Source organism: Lytechinus pictus, chromosome 2 (assembly GCF_037042905.1).
Source record: "Lytechinus pictus isolate F3 Inbred chromosome 2, Lp3.0, whole genome shotgun sequence".
NCBI lineage: Eukaryota > Metazoa > Echinodermata > Echinoidea > Temnopleuroida > Toxopneustidae > Lytechinus > Lytechinus pictus.
In genome coordinates this window covers 23,567,884-23,590,277 of record NC_087246.1, presented here as the reverse complement: position 1 = coordinate 23,590,277, position 22,394 = coordinate 23,567,884, and the positions used below count along the sequence as shown (strand labels likewise).

The 22,394-nt window shown below is 36.0% G+C and overlaps 1 protein-coding gene across 1 annotated transcript; it reads left to right on the top strand.

Moving 5' to 3' along the window:
• Nucleotides 1-8,034: 8,034 nt before the first annotated feature.
• On the top strand, nt 8,035-21,345 carry LOC129282744 (uncharacterized oxidoreductase SSP0419-like). The gene is given in 11 exon segments (XM_054918611.2): nt 8,035-8,092; nt 9,475-9,521; nt 9,524-9,590; nt 10,169-10,194; nt 11,036-11,128; nt 12,437-12,575; nt 13,955-13,995; nt 15,712-15,781; nt 18,192-18,228; nt 18,863-18,926; nt 21,328-21,345. Coding segments are annotated over 11 exon segments (660 nt in total).
• Nucleotides 21,346-22,394: the final 1,049 nt, after the last annotated feature.

Genomic DNA, 22,394 nt, shown 5'->3' with positions numbered 1-22,394 from the left:
ATGATAATAAATCAATAACAATATTAATAATATGATTAGTAAAAGAAGAATAGTAATTAAGAGGAATTACATGTAAAGCTATTGCAAATAAATTAATCCATTATGATTTTTTTTAATAAACAAATTAGAAAATCTATATGCACAAAGACAAAACTCAAAATAAAAGTAAGTAATATGACTGAAATTATTCTAAAATTGAAATATAAATTAAATGTAGCCTAGCAGAAAATCATTCAAACAATGAAATTTATGAAAATTAATTATTTCAATGAATGGAACCTATGATTGAATGTATAAATAGTTGAAGAAATTAAGAAATAACTACATGGAAATAGGTAAAGACATGAATTAAGTCAATTAACAAATGAATTAACAACAAACCAATCATTTAATTATTACAGAGCGAGGGGATATGATCGCGCGATCATCAACAGGCAAATTGTATTGCGCCATCTGGTGTTCGAATACTGGCATGTACTGTACGAATTCTGGCAGGCTCGAAGCCTTCGGCGATCGTCGCGCTACCCGAATCTTTCCCCAGAAAATCCAAATCGAACGGCACCTACAGAAAGCTTAGAATTTCGGCTACATCGCAAGCCCAATAATGTAAGCCAGAAACACCGTAAATACATTATGGGACCTTACTAAGAGTAAGAAGAAGGTGTACGAGTTCTGGCGGTTATACTACTACAGTACAATTTGCCACTGCATAGCTAAAAAAATATGCAAAAAGAACCCACAACATGCAGTCTTTCCACTTCTATTTTGTCTCACATATCCGATATCGCAGTAGTACTGTCGCATCGATTGGCCTCGAACGATTGTGCTATAAACGGCGATTCAGCTCTTATGCAATTCGAATTACTCCATCACAGAATGGTGAAAAGCTGATCGGGTAACGCGTGTACAAGAATTACATGCGCTGGTGAAGGGAATGTCCCACTGTGTGGATTGATTTCGACAATTAACTCACGCTCACTCTCACTCAGGAAATTGAATAACAAAATTGACATACCCGGCCTGGGCCCCTTCCTCTATTAGCATTGTAAAGCGATGAATTTTCTGTTCCCCTATTTGTTGGTGAGTCTGGGTCGATGCTGGGTATCTTTGGTAATATCCTCACAAAAGGCATCGACATTTTCGGCGTTCGTTCTTTGGATCCGATCCACAAAGCCAAAACTTGATTGATGATATAGAGTATCCACAAAAACTAGAAGAGAAAATGAAAATAATAAACCTGAGAGTACGCTCATAATGAAGTCCCCCAATTACCCTTGAAAATTCAAGGAAAGATTCATTTTTTGTTGTTGCTTTTTTTAAGGATAATCCACTAAAATACTACAATGAATCTTTCCTTGATTTTTCAAGGGTAATTGGGGGACTTCATTAAGAGCGTCTAGACTGGCAAATCATAGGAAATTTTAAATTTGCATGCTTCGAATCTGGTCGAGGTGTGTATTTTACGTAATAAGCCCCCCCCCCCCAAAGAAAAAAAAAATAATAATAATAATAATTAAAAAAAATGGCCAGACAGGCCTTTTAGGGCAATATCTTAAAAGCTCCGAGTGAGCGAAGTGAGTAAGAAAAAACATATATGTCAATTAAACAAAATCTAATTTTGTGATAGATCATTATTTCGACACAATTTTTTAAATAATATTTCACCCTTAATATTCCTTTCCATTATTACTGTTTTTTCATGTTTTCCTCTTTTTTACTGGTTGTTAAACTTTTCTAGGGGGTCTGGCCCACCCCCCCCCCCGGCCCCCGCCTTTACCAGTGAGACCATGTAATTTTTCCAGACATTAGCCTGTTATATAGGTAATGAACATGTTAAAGCATGAGCATCAGGCATGCATGAACACATTAAAAAAAACTTCCTTTGTTAAAAGATCGTGAGACAATGTGAAGAATATGCGCCCAATGAGCTGAATGCTGTAGCATTGTATTTTCAGTAAAAATGAGCTGTACTTTCATACTGCCAGCTGAAATAGACATTTTCTGAGCAAGGTGAGTTTATGGTGTGGGTGTGTGTGTGTTGTTTGTTTTATTTTTTTGTTAAACGTAATAGATCAAACAGTTTGGAAAAATTTTCAAGTATGAATTGGACCATAATTTTGTATTTTAAGCAAGAGCGACGTCTCTTTAAAGGACTTTATTTGCCAGACCACTTTTCTTAATAATTACTATCCTTGTCCCTGTGAGTATCAACAATTATTACCTTGATCTCAACTGCCAATATTTTCATTTAATTATCTTATATGATTTGGTTGATTATTACGTGTGCTTGTATGCGGCTTCTGTCTGCAAGTAAGCCACTATCATTTTTTGGTTTAAGGGGTGATATACACCTCCCTTTTTCATGAAGTGCCAGTGGCAACAAGGAAGTTGGGTTACCTGAGAATAGAGTTTTCTGGTTTGATTGATTGCTTGCTTGCTTTTATTTCTGCATTTAGTCCAGGATGGGCCCCATAGACATTATTTTGACCAAACCTTGTTTTTTCATATATACAATATTTTTTGATGGTTTCTTGTCAATTCGAGGGTGCTGATTACGAATCTGAATGATGCCACTCGTGTAACCTTGAGCATTTTCCGCTAATTGGCAAAATCCAATATGGCCGCCAAAATATGCAAATTACCCATGAAAATCATATAATTGCCCGCACATCGGATATAAAATGTATGTATTTGTGTTGCAGGAGTGAAATACTCTCTGAAAAAACGATTTTTGACAAAAAATTATTTTCTAGATATATTCAAAATGGCCGCCATAGACCCCTGTATTTTATATTATGTACAATATGAATGGGGACAACTAAATTTCACAAAAGTGAGCACTAAATCCAAGTAATTGTGATTTTTAGTGAAATAATGGATGAAAACATGATTGCTAACGAAATGTATCATTTGTTATGTCATGTATATAATAAACGAATCATTTTAATATTTAAAAAAACCTCCAAATGTCCTGACAGTATTATGTACAATGTTAATGGGGACAAAAGAAAATCACAAGAATGAGTACTAAAATGCATATTACTAGTTTTAAGATAAGCGACTGGAATACTGGCTAAAAACATAATTTTTTAAGAAATTAAATGCAATTTATGTGATAAATGCAACAATGCTGTATTTATTTATTTATTTATTTATTCAGTCTTATTTAAAAACAGGGTTATCCTTTCAGAGCCAAGAGGCCTGCTTTTCAAAAGAGCCCTGTTACATAAAATATTACATACAAATGAGAACTTATAATGTACAAAACCATAGAAATAGAACTACACAAAATAATACAACACATATGTAATTAAACTAAATTGAACTAAAATGAACTAAACTGAACTAATCTAGACTAAACTAAACTAAAAAACTTAGCTAAAAGCATAACAAAACAAGACATGAAAAAGGAAAAGTTTGACTTCTATTAGTACGATTATAACAGAAAATATTCTGACATTCAAAATGGCCACCATAGGCCCATTATACATTATGTACAATGCGATTGGGGAAATTAATTTTCACAAGCGTAAGAACTATAAAATGCATGTAATTGTGATCACCGAGTAAAATAATGTCTGAAAACATGTTTTCAAGCGAAACATCATTTCTTTTTTCATGCATGAGATAAATGCTGTAAATGGCCCCTATAGGCCCTAACAGTATTATCTACAATGTAAATGGGGACATTTAATTTTGTAAGAATTTGGATTTACTTGACTATGAATTCCATAAAATCCTGTTGTATGCTAAAACATTATTTGAAAACATGATTTTTTTTAAATGAAATATAGCATTTCTTCTTGCATGTAAGTGATAAATACTGTATTTGACATTTTAAAAAAGGTGATACAAGCCCTAACTAAATTATGTTACATGCGTTTAGGGAATCTACTTTTTACAAGAGTGAGAATCATAAAATGCTTGCAACTGTGATGTATGAGTAAAAATATTGTCTTAAACATGATTTCTAAATAAATACATCACATATTGGTCATGGAGGTAATAAATGTTGTACTTTGAAATTCAAAATGGCTGCCATAGGTCCTTATTGTATTGTGTAAAATTTGAATGAGGACAGATAATTTTCACCAAAGGGCAATGCATATGGCGGCCATTTTGAATGTTGAAATATAACATTTATCAGCTAAATTTTAGATGAAATGATATATTTCGTCAGTAATCATGTTTTCAGGCAATATTTCACTCATACAACGCCATTTAGTCAAACAAAGCCAAAATCTGTTAAAATCATTTGTCCCCATTCAAATTGTACATTTACTGTTGGGGCCTGTAGCGGCCATTTTGACTTTCAAAATACAGTATTTATCACCTACCTGGCAGAAGAACTGGTATATCTTGTTAGAAATTATGCTTTCAGACAATATTTTACTCAAAGATCACAATTACGTGCATTTATGGTGCTCACTCGTGTGAAAATTAATTTCCTATAGTTCGCATTGTACATAATACAATCAATGTCTATGGCGGCCATTTTGAAAGTCAAAATACAGTATTAAACACAAACTTTAAACCTGAATGATATATTTCGTAAAAAATTATGTTTTTAGACAGTATCCCATTTATTCATCACAAATAAATGCATTTCAGTGTTCACTCTTGTGATTGGCTTTGGTCCTCTTTCTCATTGTACATAATACTGTTAGGGCGCCTTTGGCGGCCATTTTGAATATCAAAATACAGCATTTATCACATACATTAAATATCAGATAATATATTTCCGTTTCTCTTAATAATATGCATTTTAGTGCTCACTTTAGCGATTTTTGTTGGCCCCTTTGCCATAGAAAATAATATTATTTGGGCCAGTGGCAGCAATTTCTGAATAGTAAATACAACAATTTTCCCATTCATGACATAATAAATGATATATCATTACTTCGTCCATAGATCACAATTACTTGCAGTTTAGTGATAATTTTTTTGAAAAATTAATTTTCCCTATTCATATTGTACATAATTATGGTATGACAGAGGTCTGTGGCGGCATTTTGAATATCAAGATATAAATATTTTGTCCAAAAATGTTTTTTTTTTCAGAGAGTATTTCATTCCTGCAACACAATTACATACATTCTATAACAAATTATCTGGCAATTTTATCATTTTCATGGGTATAAAATTTGCATATTTTGGCGGCCATATTGGATTTTGCCAATTTGCGGAAAATGCTCAAGGTTACACGAGTGGCATCATTCATATTCGTAATCAGCACCCTCGAAGTGACAAGAAACCATAAAAAAATATTGTAAATATGAAAAAACAAGGTTATGCCTCTTCTATCCTGGACTAATTCAATGCATCAGATATACGTTCACAAAGTGATATACAGGGGCCGCGGAAGCGGGGGGGGGGGGCGTGGGAGGGCTGAAGCCCCCCAAACCGTGTACAAAAACGTAAAAATTACCATATGATTGTGATTTTTTTGCATGGTCAGCCCCCCCCCCCCACACACACACACACTTTTGGCTCAGCCCCCCACTTTGAAAACCGTTCCGCGGCCCCTGATATGTACAAAAATAATGCAGTATATGACAAAAATGATATTGTTGAAGTATAGGCATATCAATAATGATTAAACAAATGTATTACTCAATAAACAAAAGGCAATTTAAAAGAATGCAGGAGACGACCATCGTGAGCGATTATAGGATTGATAATGATGGCGGCCTCATGAAATGTACTTCTCCCGGGTACTTCTTCATTGCGGATCAAGAGTGGGTGCAATTATTGCAGGTGCAGGTGCAGTATAGGGAGCAGAGTGTGATGCATGAGATTGAATGGCGTTTCTTTTAAGATTAGCTTCAAAGGAGTATATAATTAAGCCCTTGAGCATGATTTAATATAGTGGAAAATTGTTCCAAATATCGGGACCATATAATCTCGAATGGATTTATGGGTTATTTCTATTACCCGGTGGCGGCATTTTCAAAGCACGAATGGATGCGAAGCGAGAGAGAGAGAGAGAGAGGGGGGGGGGGTTAACTAATACTACAAAGCGAAGCTGAATTCGCCTCCATTTTGTTGGCAGTACCCGTGTACAAAAAAGTGGAAATTACCATTAAATCTTTACTGTTGTCGTGTTCAGCTCACCCCCCCCCCAATCATTTCGGGATTGGTTGTCTTAAAGGACATCATCTAGTAATATCGCCTCATCATCTGAGAATTATTTATATACCGCAGGATTATATATTAACAGGATTATTTCAAAATGATTACTATGGTCATGTAATAGATCAAGGACAGTTATTTTCGACAAAATCCTGTCACCTTTTTGATTTTCAGCTATCTTGAGCCATCTTCAAAACCGTTAATTGTTTCAAACTTTTGATTTAATCCTTAAAACCATTGAAGAGATATTAGATTTAAGTCCCTATACAGTGGTATCACCGAGCTTTTTAACATATCAGGGGGGAATGGAAGTCAAAAGAAAATGTGGGGCGGAAATAAAACCGAGCGCGAAGCGCGAAAATTATTGGCCTGGCCTCTTGTCCCTGTGTAGGCATATGCGGGAGCTGATAATGGCGACCGAGAAAATTTCGAATAGTGAGCATTTTAGAGCACTTTATATATTTAACATATTAAAAATGATGCTTATGACAGCATTTACTTTGGACCTACACGATATAAAAATTAGTAAAAAGATCCGGGGGTCCATGGGTACCCGTGCATGGCCATGTCGAGATGTATGTGTAAACAAGCAGCAAATTAAACTTTCCAGAAACTTCATTTTCTCTTAGAAATTTGCGTTTCCCTCTCTTCAATATTGTTTGACTCACCGAAGTGAGGGACAGGGGCTGCGGAACGGTTTTGAAAGTGTGGGGGCTGATCTTGCAAAAAACAAAAATCATAATCAGATGGTAATTTTTACGTTTTTGTACACGGTTTTTGAAAAGGTGCGGGGGCTGAGAGGGGGGGGGGGGGGCTAGGGGGTCTGGTGACGTAAGCATGCTATTTTATCAAATAAAAAAAGATGGTCGACTCCAAGATTTAAAAAGGTGTGCCTTTCTGTATCATATTATTTAACTGTGATAAAACATTTATTTCGATTTTTTTTCTGTGCCGCACAGAGATTTTTATGCCTGCATGCATCTGTACAAATGTTCTATAACCCTTTCTCCTTTTCCCCTTCCCCTCTCCTTTTCCTTTCCACATTTGGCATGTTTTTTCGGGGGGGGGGGCACAAATTTAATAATTCCTACAAATGTATTAACGCCCACAAATGTAACAATGTTCTAAACCTTTGTTCATATTACAGGTTATTGGTTTGAAGGATTGTTGGGTCTTTGATTTTGATCTTTTTAATGTTTTTTTGTTGAAATAACTGGGTCTGGAGAAAAGATTAATATTTGATAAGACTATGGGATGTTTGTTTGTTTGTTGTTTTTATTATTATTATTATTATTTTGAAATAACTGGGTCTGGAGGAAAGACTACGCTATATGTTCTACGAGGACCGTTCTACGAGGGGAAGTTACAAATTGATTCAGAGGTTCGAGCCCTGGTCACGTCTTTCTAATGGTGACGTTAAAGGTCGGTCCCAGACGTAAATAATCATATCTGATTGCATGATACACGTCTCAAATACATACATACATACACACTTACATACATATATAAATACATACATTTCAACATTTATAAGACGAGGGTGTCTTAATTGGAAGATTAATTTGTAAAATGCTTTAAATAATCGGATCTGGAGAACAGACTCTGCTTATGTGCTATAATTTTTTATGAATGTTTTAGTTTGGAATAGATTCGTCAAAAGTCCCTTCAAATTTATTAAATTTGTGGGTCATTCTTTCATTTGTGGTAGAAATTATTACATTTATGGGTAACTTGTGTTATTACATTTGCAGGCAAAGTGTTGTTACATTTGTGGGCGTTCATTACATTCGTGGGTGTAACATGGGGCATTCCCACCTTCCCTAGCCCAGAGCCTCACGACAGCAGCTGCATGGAGGAAAGTTGTAGTTATTTTCATTAATATTCCAGAGACATTTATCCAGAATGGCAACGTCAGCTTCATGATTGTGTTCTTTAAAGAATAAAGTCGCCCTGATTACAGGTAACGTATGTCTGACTTTCATACTAGCCCTATATGGTCAAAGACACCTCAAGGTTCAACTTTTTCTTATTTTAAGCGGTGCATATTGTGCTCTCAAGAGAACATTGTGAACACTGAGGTGAGGCCTTTGAAATATCAAATTACGTCAATATTCTATAATCAACCCATGGGGGGGGGGGGGGAGGTGCAATCGAGTGGTCTATCCTATCATGTGGTATTCCTCAGGAGTCTCAATTTGACTAATTTCTATTCATAACATAATAATTCAATAACTTTAAGAATCGACCCCCTCCTGTTATACATGCAGATGGTTCCGACGGGGGGGGGGGGGGGGGCACTTCCATTGACGAGTGTATACAATGCGTGACCAAAAAAAAGCACGTAAAAAGGATGTCTTTTTCAAGATGGGGCACGTTACGTACGTAACGTAATAAGGGTGTCAAAACACTAAAATAATGAAAAAAGGGTATATATTTCGCTAGGAAAACTACGTGTTTACCGTCCAATTTGGGAGGGTAATTAAAGACTAAAATACTTTGTAAAGGATGTATTTTTTGTCCCAAGACTCCGTGTTTAAAATTTGAGAGAGGTGTGGGAAGTGGGGCGGTACTGAACCCAATGAAAGTAAAGGTAAACCGACGTCCGTGGCATAACAATTAAGATATGGTACGCTGTACTAATTGTTTAGGGGGTCAATTCAGGGGATACTTGTCAAGGGTACCGTTTTGTTTCCAATTCTTGTAAAGGGTAGGGTTTCACACGCCAATACTTGAATTTTGAGAACATGGAAATTAATACTTGTTTAGGGTGTTTTTCGTAACCCGATGGTCACGCATGGTATCCACTCGTCATGGAAGTGCCCCCCCCCCCCGAGATGGATCAAACATGTTCGATTCCGAATTGAAATAAAATTCTAAGACCGTTTTTAATTTTAGTCATGTGAATTCTATCAATGAACAAAGGTGCAATATTTTCAGTCACGTTATGATACCCCAGAGAAACTTTATGCTCAGGAAGAGATGCGTAAAGGACACATCCGATCAAAAAAAATATATATATGAATTTCGTTATTTCGTTAGCTTTCTTATTCCCTTAGTTTCAATTCCTCATACAATTTCAAGATTTTAGATTAAGATAACAGTGACTTAATTAATTTGTGGTTGTTCCCATCAAGGGAAAGAGGGAACAAACATCGAGTATGCATTTATATGACTTTCTAAATTTCGATATGCAAGGTTTACTATAAAAGTTTTTTAAAACACTATAGTAAAATAAAAAACATGCTATTCACGCTGATTTCTTTCTCCAAAAGCAATAATGCCACTTGTGATATAGGTTGCCCAACAAATTTCAATTTCTTTCTCTGAACTAAACCTAATTAGGAGCTAGCTCGGGGATAGGAGCAGACACTGCTCGCCTTTTTGCTTCATATACGGATGTCGACTCGCTCTAACAGGACGCAACATGGAAGCACTGCAACAAGTCGCCAATGAATGTAAACTGATTTTTATTTCATATTTCATGGGGTGCTGCGTATGTTATTCACCAAACAAAAGCTTTTTGCTCCCAAAATCGAGGAGATTTTGGAGTGATAACCTTTATCTATATATCTATATCTCTATATATCTATTTAGTTAGTTATTTAATTGTGTATTTCATTTTTTGTTATTTACTTTATCAATTTTATTAATTCTATTTATTTTATTTGTTTTACTTATTTTTGTATTTTATTCATTTTATTTGTTTTACTTATTTTTGTATTTTATTAATTAATTTTATTTATTTATTTATTGATTTTAGTTATTCTATCAATTTTATTCATTAAATTTATTTATATATTCAATTGTTTGGTTTTTTTTGGGGGGACCTGTCTATATTTTTCTAACGACAATCCCCTTAAAAAATACCAGCACCCCTGATTTGTAAATCAAAATGTCAAAATCAATCACAAATTTGGATTTTTGTAAAAAAAAAAAAAAGTCAAAGTTTTTGCTCGCTTGCAATTTTTAAAAAATTTTGTCCGATATACGCCATATCTGGCCCCCTCCAATTTTTTGGCTCATTACCCACTGAGTGTTGAGAGAGGGCTCGACAAAGATAAAGTACATTGCTTATTGCCAGTGGCGTACAGATGGGGAAGGGGGCAAGGGCTTGCGGACGCTCGTCCGAAGTTTTCACGACCCCCCCCCCAAAAAAAAAAAAGAGGAAAGGAAAGAGAGAAGGGTGAACTATGTATGTGATGAATTCTGTGTAAAAATCTATCACAAATTAAGTTTTTGTAATAAAAACATGTCAAAATTTTTGCTCGCTTACAACTTCAAGATTTTTTCCCCCATTACGCCATATTATATCTGGCCCCTCAAAATTTTGGGCTCATTACACCACCGCTTATTGTCTCACTTACTTGGTAACGAGTTCAATGAATGAGACATGAGTGAAATGTTGTAAAGTTTATGATGGCATACGTATGATAGAGGCCTGTTCATGAATATGAATGTCTTTAAAAAAACATCTAGTGGTCTGACAGGATAACGGTATCTCTGGGCCACGTACCAGTACCACCTAACTCATAAGATCAGAATTAGGATATTGTGCCCAAGTTCTGCTTGAAAACTATATCTTATTTAGTATCATGACATGGATTTTTATTTTGGGGTTCCCAAATTCTCCCAATGTATTTAATCGGTTATTCCCATGCAGTGTAATTTTGAAACTCAAAACTCGATACTCGAGATTCGAAACTCGATTTTTTATTTAGCAACACGCACGTTTGCGGGGGGGGGGGGGAGCCGGCCCGTGCCCCCTCCCCCTTTGAGGGGCACAATTAAAATGTGTAATGTCACTGCTTAAACTATTGCTACCATACTAAGTTTTCGTGATTAAAGGCATCGATCGATTGTACGTTATAATTTAATGATGTTATATCATTGCTTAATTCCTCAGATTCTAATGATTCAAGCTGATTTCGAGGTGGAGTCTGACGTCAGAAAAACTGCAAAACAAACCATCCAGAAATTCAACCAGATCGATGTGCTGGTAATAAGAGGATCGATGTGCTGGTAAGAGGTTAATCCTTTCCCGATATTTAGCAATTCGTTTTCCAGAACATTCCAACCGAGGAGTAATATGGAGAGTGCTCCATTGAAATCAGTTGATTGTATTTTCTAAGGAAAATGCCCCCCCCCCTTTGGAAAATCCGCCCATGTTAGGGAGTTTTGGCAATTACAACGGGGACTGATTCTACAACATAATAAATCTACTGAAAATGCAAGTCAAAGCACAATGACCAGCTGAGAGAGGTCTTTGTCGAAAATGGCGACCGGGACAGCAGGCTGACGAAAAAACTGAAAATATGTCGTTTGTCCGAATCCAGGGCGTTTCTGCTGTTTTGATTAACCGATTTTCGGCGAAGACTGCTTTGTCATTAAAGGCTTTTGATAAAATATTATCTACATTCCACAAAGCGTCTGCGTAGTGGTAGCGAAAATTCCCTGCTACGTCACTGTCGACATCAGTGGCGGATCTGGGTGGGGTGCACAGCCGGCCCGTGCCCCCCGGCCCCTTTGAAAGCCATAATCAAAATTTGTTATGGAAATAATACCGTTTTTACCCAAGTGTGCACTTTTGAAAGTGAGGACCCTTTTTTTCTCTTGTCAAAATTTTCCGCGGACAAAATGACCTTTCAATTTGAGTTGAAAACTTTTTTTTTTTTGCTTGTGAAATTTTCATCGGAAAAATGTGCCCTCCCCCTTTGGAAATACCTGGATCCGACCCTGATCGACATGATAAACTTTAGGTGGGCAAGTGATGTTGTCCTTCGTCCATCATACAAATTAGATTTGAACCAAAATCTTGTCCATAAATCGCATTACGGTGACAAGGAGACATAGCTCATTGATCGATTGAGGAAAATATATATGGGGAATTTTTTTTTTGGGGGGGGGCCTTTGTTTTGTCCTTTGGAAAAAGAATATACCATGCAGTAAACCGACGCATCACACTCTGCTATATCATTATCTACTGATACCTGGAACCCGTCTTACAAAGAGTAATCCAATCAATCGTAACTCTATGGAAATCCATCAGTGTCATTTGTAAACAAAGAGAAGCATAATGAATACTCAAGAAAACAATGAATGCATGAATATACATCGTAGTTAGAAAGTATTTTGAAAAAAACATGCAAAATAGATGTTGACGTTGCTGGCCGTCCATAGTTGTGAATGATCGGATCAATCGCAACTCTTTGTAAGACGGGGCACTGGTTAGCCTCTCACACAACAAGTTTTACCGATTTATGAAATGGAATTATCATGCACACAATTATTATTCGACTCTCTGTAGATCAATAATGCGGGTGTATATCTCCGTGATTCAGTCGAGACCGTGATCTTAGAAAACTTTGATCGAATTTTCGTCGTCAACGTGAGAGCGCCCCTTCTGCTAACCCATCTCCTCGCACCATACCTAATCAAAACCAAGGGTAAGGTTATTAGGCTTACTCCGGGCTTAAAATATTATAATTTCAAACAAATAAACAAGAAAAATGTTTGAAATCGGAAAAAGAATAACAAAGTTGTTCCCTGATTCTGGTTAAAACGATTTATGCCTCATTATGAACAAGCTGACAATGTCACCTTTCTTCCCCACTTTTTTCCGTATGGTATACCATCATTTAAAAAAATACTTTTTTTCTGTGATGTGCTATTCAAAATCAGTATTGATGTTATGAGGGGGTTAAAAGCAAAAAAAAATCTGTCTTTCTTTTTAAGAACATATTTTCATTCTTCGAAACGGGGATACAATAAGAGGGGCGCAACCTATTATTGTATACTGCATGTTGAGCCAAAGTGCTGTGATCCTAGCTATCCCGGATCCACCCATGCTGCAGCTTACTTTTATGCATTCATCATGTTCATGAGACATATAGAATGATCTGATAATAATATTTAAAAAGGAAAGTGGAAACATGACATCAACCTCCGCATCCATATCGCGTACGCCTGATGTACCAGGCATGGTGATCCCCAACCTTGTCAAACAAAAGGTGTAGAAAATAGAAAAAAATAAAAATAAAACCTCCGCCCCTTGCATTCTTGCATTGGAGAATCATATGACACAATGCTGGTATAGCAGTTTTGGCTACCCTGGATATAGGTCTATATAAATACATCATTACTATTTATCATGTAATGGTTCACAGAAATAATGCAAAGTTTTATTAAGATATTCATATTGTATATATTTAATTGATGGTTTTTACTGAATTTGGATGATATTATTACAGACCAATTAAACGAGAAAAATGAATTTTTCAAATCGTACACCGGACCGGCCCTGCAATCGAAAACTTATAAGCAACAAAACACAGCAATGCACATAAGGTTTTGTGCTTTTTACCGCTTGAATGTTAAAGGGGAATCCAGCCTTGGTCATAAAATGTTGTGTTGGAAAGGAGAAAAATAGATAAAACAGAATGGTGAAAGTTTCGGACAAGCAATACGAAAGTTGTGACTGCTTTAAAATTGAGATCCCTAACACTATATATGTAGATCTCAAATTGGCAACTTGCATCACTATGTCATCACATATTATATGCCGCCAATTTGAAGTCTCCATCGGTATAGTGATTACCAATATTTACAACTTTACAAATTTAAAATTTACAAAATTCATAACTTTCTTATAGATTATCCAATATTGTTCAAACTTTCACCTATCTAAATCAACTTGTCTGATTTTTCGTTTTCCTCTTTGGGTTGGATCCCGAGGCCTACTTTGCTTTCGTTTAAAAGTCCTTGCTTTATCACCTATACACCATTGACATTTAGATAGGTGCATAATAATTGTCATTTTTGGCAGGAACTGTGGTAAATGTGTCAAGTATACTGGGCAGGGTGTCGGTAAGTATATACTATATAGCATTGTAATTTCGCTCATTCCACCATGCACGCCGGGCATAGGAAGAGGACTATACATTTTTGCCCCTTCCTTGCAGTTGTTGACGCTGGTTGCTACTCGCAGTAGTTGTTCAGTTAGATACCTATACAAAAAGTGCTAAAAATTTCCCGTTAAAAAGTCGGGGAAAAAAATCAACAAGCTCGCACGATTTGTTTAGTTAGATACTTATTCTAATCATGACTTCATTTGCAAAGAGTGCTGAAAGTTTCCTGTTCAAAAGTCGGAATATCTAAAGTTACAACTCGCGCTTTGCGTTCACATTGTATATTCATATACGCATCAAAAATTTCGATACGAGCGCGAAGCGCGAGCTGAAAATTTTTTGATATTCTAACCTGACAACTGGAAATGTAACTTTTTGATATCATTACAGAAATCGCCAGCTTGTGCTTTGCGCTCGCATTAATTGTTTAATTAGATACGCATCGAGGTCATGATAACAAACACTTAAACATGATTTCAGCTCCAAATACATAAAACATATTTAAAAATCAGCTCGCGCTCGCATTATTTATTTAGGACTTGTGGGATTCCTCATCCTTTTTTTTTTAACTAGAATTTTATTATATTTCAATATACCCATAAAAGAAATGTATCTTGGTGCCCCCTATACAAGTTCAAGGCCCCGCCAGTGACACTGGCGACCCTCTTCTATATACTGTTATGTCTAAGGACCCTCTTCTACTTCTGTGACTAGCGAACCTCGTCTAATATTATCACGGGCGACCATCATTTACTATCTAGCGAACCTCTTCCCCTACTATTATAAATAGAGAACCCCTTCCCTTATTATCACGGGCGATCCTCTTCTACTATTATGACTAGCGAAGCTCTTCCCCTATTATGATTAGCGACCCTCTTCCCCTCTGATGTCTGGCATTCCTTTTCTACTACAATTATGACTGGAGGCCCTCTTCTGCTATTATGACTAGCGAACCTCTTTTATCATTATGACTGGCGACCCTAGCTCTTCTACTATTATGACTGGCGAACCTCTTCTATTATTATGACTAACGACCCTCATCTCCTATTATGACAGGCGGCCCTCTTTTTCTATTATGGCTATAGCGACCCTTATGATTACCCTTTTCCTTTTAATTACTAGCGAGCCTCATCTAGCATTATGAATACCGGCCCTCCTTGTTAATCATGACTAGCGATCCTTATGATCAATGGCCCTTATGGACGGTTATGAGTAACGACCCTCATCTTGCATTATGAACATCGCACCTTATGACTCATGCTTCCTATAAATTTATGACTATTGGTCCCTTTTCCCTTTTATGACTAGCGAACTTTCAGGTATAGGAACCTTCACGTTATGACTCGCGGTCCTTATGACTAGCGGATATTAGTACTAGATAAGTGGTCCTTATGATGGCGGGCTTACCCCGTTTTCCAGATTGAACTTTGTACGTTCATTATTCTTGTTCTTCCTGTTATATTTTCCCCCTTTTTTACTTTCTTGGTGTCAGTGCTCCCCTGACAGTAACACTACATTCCCCTCCCCCCCCCCCGGAAAAAAGGGGGGCTTAAAACTAATGTCACAAATCGTTGAATGCATGCATCCCCGTGCATTTATGCTCACCATCACACTCATTTACGCATTTAACTGACACCTTTAATTTGAAAACTCTCTTCTTTTTTTTAACATAAAGATGCGAGGATTTTTGACCTATTCTATGTCTAAATCTGCGATGGATCACATGACTAGATGCACAGCTGAAGGTATGTGTTTTGATTAAAGGCCTATGTATTTTTTGCTATTAAAGTAATGAATGTGCTCCTATACAAAACGCCTCATTGTGTCGAAATTGTGACATAAGGTCTTGCGAAATAGACTTATAAAAGTTGTGTATGTCAACATGATGATACGTTATCTCATCTTTTTTGCTTTTATGTCAAAAATGATATTACGTTAAATATCATTGATGTTTTAAGTACAGGTGATTCTGAATCACTGTGGATTAATTTTCTTCTACCAAGATCAAAACCACTTATTGCTGGCGTCATTTATAAGCCTCCGAAAAGCAATCAGTTTATTGAGAAGATGTCAAGTATTCTCGATACATTAAAGATGAATATTTGTCTTTTTCAGAAATCTCCACTGGCTAAAAATCATATTGACTTATTGAGTCTTCATCATTTATATGTTTTACCACAATGCATTTCCCTGAAGTCCCCAAAATGACATATTAAACGTCCAGAAAAATCCCAGTAGTGGAAAGACGTCTAATTGCATAAATCCAAAATGGCTGCCATCAGAAAAATTTTACATGTCTATTGGTAGTATAATAGCACCTTCAAAAATTATGATTTAAGCATTAAACTTTCGTTACTGTAATATCTTACCAAATGCCTCAATTTAAAATTAGGATGTAAGTCAGATTTATGGAGGCACTATAGCTCAGTCGGTAGAGCGGGGGACTCGTATTCCGGTGACCCGGGTTCGATTCCCACTTGGTGCTCTAGTGCCCTTTGGTAAGGCATTAATCCTCAGTACCAGGTCCTTCGGAGGGGACCTTAAGCCGTCGGTCCTCTGGTTGCTTGCTTACAAGCATTCATTCTTTCTTAGCAATCAGGTAAAAAAAAAAATCACCACCAATCACCACCAACCTCTGCTGATCCCTAGAGGTCAATGACCTTAAGCCCCCCCCAAAAAAAAAAAAGGGGCCCGGGGGAGAAAGGAAGAGAAACATAGTTGGGAAGAAGAAGACATTATATTATATTATATTATGTTACATTACATATATTTCTATGAAACATAATTTGCTTAGGGCCTATGTGTTCATTACTCCTGGTGCATATTGTCTGTTTTTTAGATAAATATTCCTGTTCAAAGGGATTAAATGGCATTAAAATATCACGTTTTCGCGCTCGCATCATTTGGTTAGTAAATACGTATGGTCTTAATGAATTCCTACAGAAAAGCCTTAGAATGCGCATCTTCAGGTCTAAATATAATAATTTTTTCAGCTCGCGCTTCGCGCTCGCAATTTTTGATTAGTGAGATACGTACCATGTTCATGATTACAATGACTTCATATGTTTAGGTGTAATTCTAAAAAAATCAGCAAGTGCTTGGCACTCACATTAGATGACTATGGTGAAATATATATGCTCTTCAAGAATTCCTAAAAAATAGTCCTTAAATGTCCCTGTTTGGGATCAATATACAAACATTTCAGCACGCGCTTCGCGCTTGCATTATTTGTTTAGTGAGACAGGAACATATCATGTCTGTCCCAACAAACGTAGAGGGCAGCAACACACGGCAGTGTTGCTGTGTGTTGCTGCCCTCTATGTTCGTTGGTCTGTCCCCTTTTCAGGTCTGACCGAATATCAAAAGTTTTCAGCTCGCGCTTCGCGCGCCAACTAAGTGACTCTTTTTTTTTTTGCTGGTGCCCCCCATGCCGTTACCCGTTATTATAACGTCTTTGGGCACATCCTCCATCTGGCGCTAGTGCGCACGTTAGCTAGCGCTGCCGCGTCAAATTTAGCTGGTACACCCCCCCCCCAAAAAAAAAATGCTGCCTTGGCTATGGCCCTGATCGTAATTCTATACGTGTCGAGGACCCCACTGGAAATAAGCTTTCGATCTTTTGTGGGTCATCCTCTGCAAGCCTGTGACTTGCCAAATAAAATCAATCTACCAGGTCGACTCATAAAAATTACACGAAGTGCTTAACTTGGCATGTCGATTTGTAACTGCTTATTTTATAAGAGTCGTCGGACTTGGAATTTGAGTGGATTTTTTATTTGATTTATTTATTTTCTTCTTCATAACGATATATTTTAACATAAATATAACAAATACATTTTTACAATAAATCAGGCATATGTATCACTGGACATAAAAATCAGTAGCAGAAGATGGATTGCCATTGTAAGCACAAAAAATGCTTGAAAATATGACCGAAACATAATATATTAATTACATAATCATATTATCATGAGCAGAATGGATAAATGCGAATTAAGCCTATTAAATAGGCTTAACGTATCTCACGTCTTACTTAAGTTTTATATTTTACTGTACGTAGTTAGATGAATTCACAAATGTCAGTTCAGGAAGCCTGATTCGTTTTGAAACATGCGACGTTTAACAAATTGATTTTCAATGCTTTTTCCATAACAGAATTGGCGCCTCATGGAGTTAGAGCCAATGCAGTGAAGTAAGTATGACGTTATCATGTTTCTCTATGTTCACTCAACAAGTCAGTACCGACTTGCTATTTATTTTGTATTCAATATAATTATGAAACACGAATTCATTTTCCATTTTAGTAGGGTATATGTGATGATAAGATTTGCATGTTGCTTGGATATCAAACCACGTAAATATTGCATCGCGCTGTTGGATTATCGTATTTTATATAAGAAAAAATATATATAGCGACAGTTTGATGTCATTGATTCCCTTATTTGAACACAACACTTTCTCCTTTCCCCTTCCTATTTCTTTTTCTTATTCCCCTCGCTTATTTCCCTATTCGTCCCCTTGTAGTTTTCCTTTATGATTTTCTTCCCCTGTTCACCCCCCCCCTTTTTTTCTCTTTCCCTCCTTTATCCTTTCGCATTTATTTTTCTCTCACTTTTCTTCATTTTTTTGCACTTCCTCTCTATTCCCTTTTCTTCCATTTCTTCTTCTCTCTCTTTTTATTTTTTCCTCCTCTTGACCTCTTCCCTTCTCTCCTTTCAATTTCTTTCCTTCTCCTGTCCATATATTCCCTATATTTATGATATATCATCCTTTTTCAGTGGTTTGGTAAATTTATATTTGATAAATATCAATGCTTTTGTTTTTAGCGGTGGTATTTTTCCGACTAAGATCTTCAAAAGAAGTGGGATGACAGATGAAGGGGTATCAGAGGTAGGTGAATTTTAAGGCCCTCCAATTGAAGGGAGTCAAGGCATGGCTGTTTGCATATGTTGGCATACCTTTTTGTTATGTTTATTGCCTACACATGCTGCAGACATGCTGGACAGAATAAAAATTCATCTAACTCTTTTTTACTACGCCTGCATGCTTGTTTTATGAAATCGAATGCCCGGCCTAACCACCGAAGTGTAAAATAATAAACTGTTAACCATTAACTGTGCAACTGTATATTTTGACGATGTTTTGTATTGTTTTGCGAAAGTGGTATATATAGATAAACTGAACTGAAGTTACTCAGCCTATATAGCCAAGTTTATTCAACCAGTGGGTTGTCATTCAGTGAATCCACGGTTGGTTTTAGCATTTTAGAAACTTTGATGGAACATTCCTCATGTGACAGTACATACGTGGAATAAAACAATAGTTTTCTTCACAATATCTACACATCCCTCTTAAAAATAATCCCAGTAAAATAAAGAAACATGCGGTAATGTTTTTACATTTCATACTATAGACAATGGCTTCAGTCAAAGGTCAAATCCATGATCTAAACGATATGAATATTTCATATTTAAATGCAAAAGAAATAGGGAATGTATATGACAACATTATAGCCCCCTCATTTTGATTTACATAATACAACCCATTGCGTGGATAATGTTACCTACATGTAAATATTGTTCTGATTACACATCCGAATTCGATGAAAATTCCATGCAGTGTATAACATGTTTCAGAGTTTGCTTGCAAAAGGGGTTGGATCCATTTTAGACCATTCCGAGAAAAATCATGTTTTTTTTTCTCCCTTATTGCATTCTTAAGCGAAACTAGATTGTCATGATATACTATACCATGTGAACATAAAATTGGGTATATACAAGAAATCTATCTGTCTTCATATTTTTAAATTTTTTGTCAAAAAATTACCATTGTGGATCTAGTCCCTTTTGCAAACAAATTGAAGGAAATTGAAAAGCAAGCAAATTCGGATTTTGTTTTCTTTGGTATCATCAAAGCGACTAAAATCTGTAGGCCTAAACTGAAAAAAAAAGATCAAATTCATGAAAAATGGATCTAACCCCTTTTGCAAATTAGCTCTCCAGGAGAGTTTGTTTGCAAAAAGGGTTAGATCCACTTTAGACCATTCCGATGAATTTTTTTTTTTAATTCTCCGGACCCATATTGAAATATTCTTATGCCAAACTAAATTGTCATGATACCCTACAATGTGAACATAAAATTGGGTTCAAAGGAAATCTATCTTCATATCTTTTTAAATATTTTTTCCCTAAAATTATCTTTGTAGACCATGCAAGCCCCTTTTGCAAACAACTGAAATGGCTCTAATCCCTTTTGAAAAAAGTGATTTTTCTTCAAGTTTGCCATTTTTTCACTTTGTATGAATCAGGCGCGGATCCAGGGGGCACGTGCCCCCCCCCCCCTTTGAGAAGCAAAATTACAAATTTGTAATGTAAAAATGCTATGAAAACAGAGGTGTGCCCCCTTGAACTTGAAGAGCTTTTTTTTTTGTTTGTTTTTTTGCTTAATTGCTTCAATTTTTTTTCGGGTACGAAATATCCTTTATTTGTGGTTGAAGACCTTTTTTTTTTGCTTGTCAAATATTTTCGCCGACGAAATATCCTCCGATTTGCCCCCCCCCTTTCAACTTTTCTTTGGTATCATCTTATAGAGCTACTAAAACTCTGTACATTGAGACCCCAATAATCAAATTTGATGAAAAAATGGATCTAGCCCCTTTTGCAATTCAGCTCTTCATCATGTGTTATCTTTTTATTCAAATAAACTGATATAATTTATTGAAATAAATCTTTACTTATTTACAAGATTATTCAAATGAACTCGTTGTTGGGTAACTGGACTTAACATTCTCTTTGCCAGAAAAAAATATATTTTCACCGGCCAAGGTTGAATTGTATCCCTTATATACACTGGCGGGTCCAGGGGGGGGGGGGGCAAATGCCGTTAAAACAGAAGTGCCCCCCCCCCCCCTTTGAAAGTGAAGACCTTTCTTTATTATTATTTTTTTGTTGGCTTGTCAAATTTTCCTCGGGAAAATGTGCCCCCCCCCCCCCCCGTTGTAAAATATTGGATCAAAGAAACAAAACGAGTAATGGATATTATGTTTGCATTTTTTCTATTTGTATTTTTCTTGGGGTAATAGGAGGATGCGCATATTTCGTTTTTAGATCTAATCCTGCTCTTATACCGCTCCTGATGTTGGAATTATCACGCTCTGAACTCTCCCTCCCTCGATACCTCCTTCAGTCCTCCCTCTCCTTTATTTCCCCTCTTCAATTCGATCTTTCACAATATGTTCATTTATTTTCATCACATTTAATGTATTTTTTTTATTCTGTATATTCTTGTTTAGGTACGAGTCGTTACTTAAATATAGAATGTTTGAATTTTTATTGATTTTTGTTAATAAAAATAACGAAATGAAACGAATTACATATGAAAAAAATAAGTGTGTCATTATTTTATGTTGTATTGTGTTCGTTTATTGTATTTCGTTTTAGGGATCTGCAATTAATGTTTGGTTGAATCCCTGTATAATTTTATATTATTTGTAGAATTGGTTAACCCGATTTCTTTTATATTTGAACCTGTATTCATGTCTTTTCGAAATGTGTATTTTGTTGAATGGAAATGAAATAAAAGCTTCAAATAAAGGAGCTTAATTTCAGAATATGCATAGCCTGCATATGCAGTTGTCTGAGAGTAATTCAAACTTTCCATAACCAAAATAATCCACTATACAAAGAATAACTTCTTGCCAACGCATGTGAAGTTCATTTGCTTTTCATATTTTATATGAACGAAATGACCTTCAATTTTGGTGAAAACATTTTTTTTTTCTCGTCAAATTTTCCTCAGCAAAATGTGCCCCCGAAAATCCTGAATCCCCCCTTAACAGGGGGTTAGAATTGCACCCCTTTCCCTGAAACTGCGCATCAGACGCAACAAATTTTTATAAAATGTGTTTTATTGAATCAATATAATATAGCAAAATCATTGCTCGAAATACTGGCATCCTTGGTAAATTAAAACAATTCTTACCACACACTATTATGTTATCCTTGTATTCTACATTAATCCTCCCTTACTTAAATTATGGACTTATTGCTTGGGGTAATGCAACAATTTGGCTGATCGATAGACTATTTATATTGCAAAAAAGAGCTATTCGTGTAATAAATAATGCAGATTTCCGGGCACATACAAATAATCTATTCTTGAAAAATAAAATTCTGAAAATTAAAGAACTGTACACTTTTCAACTTGGACAGTTTATGCTCAAGCTTAATACTAAACAACTACCTTTGCCTCTAATTGATATGTTTTTTTTTAAATAGTTCGATTCATAGTCACTTCACTCGCCAAGCAAACTCTTTTCATTTACCACTGAACAGAACATCATTTGCTAAAAAAACGTTT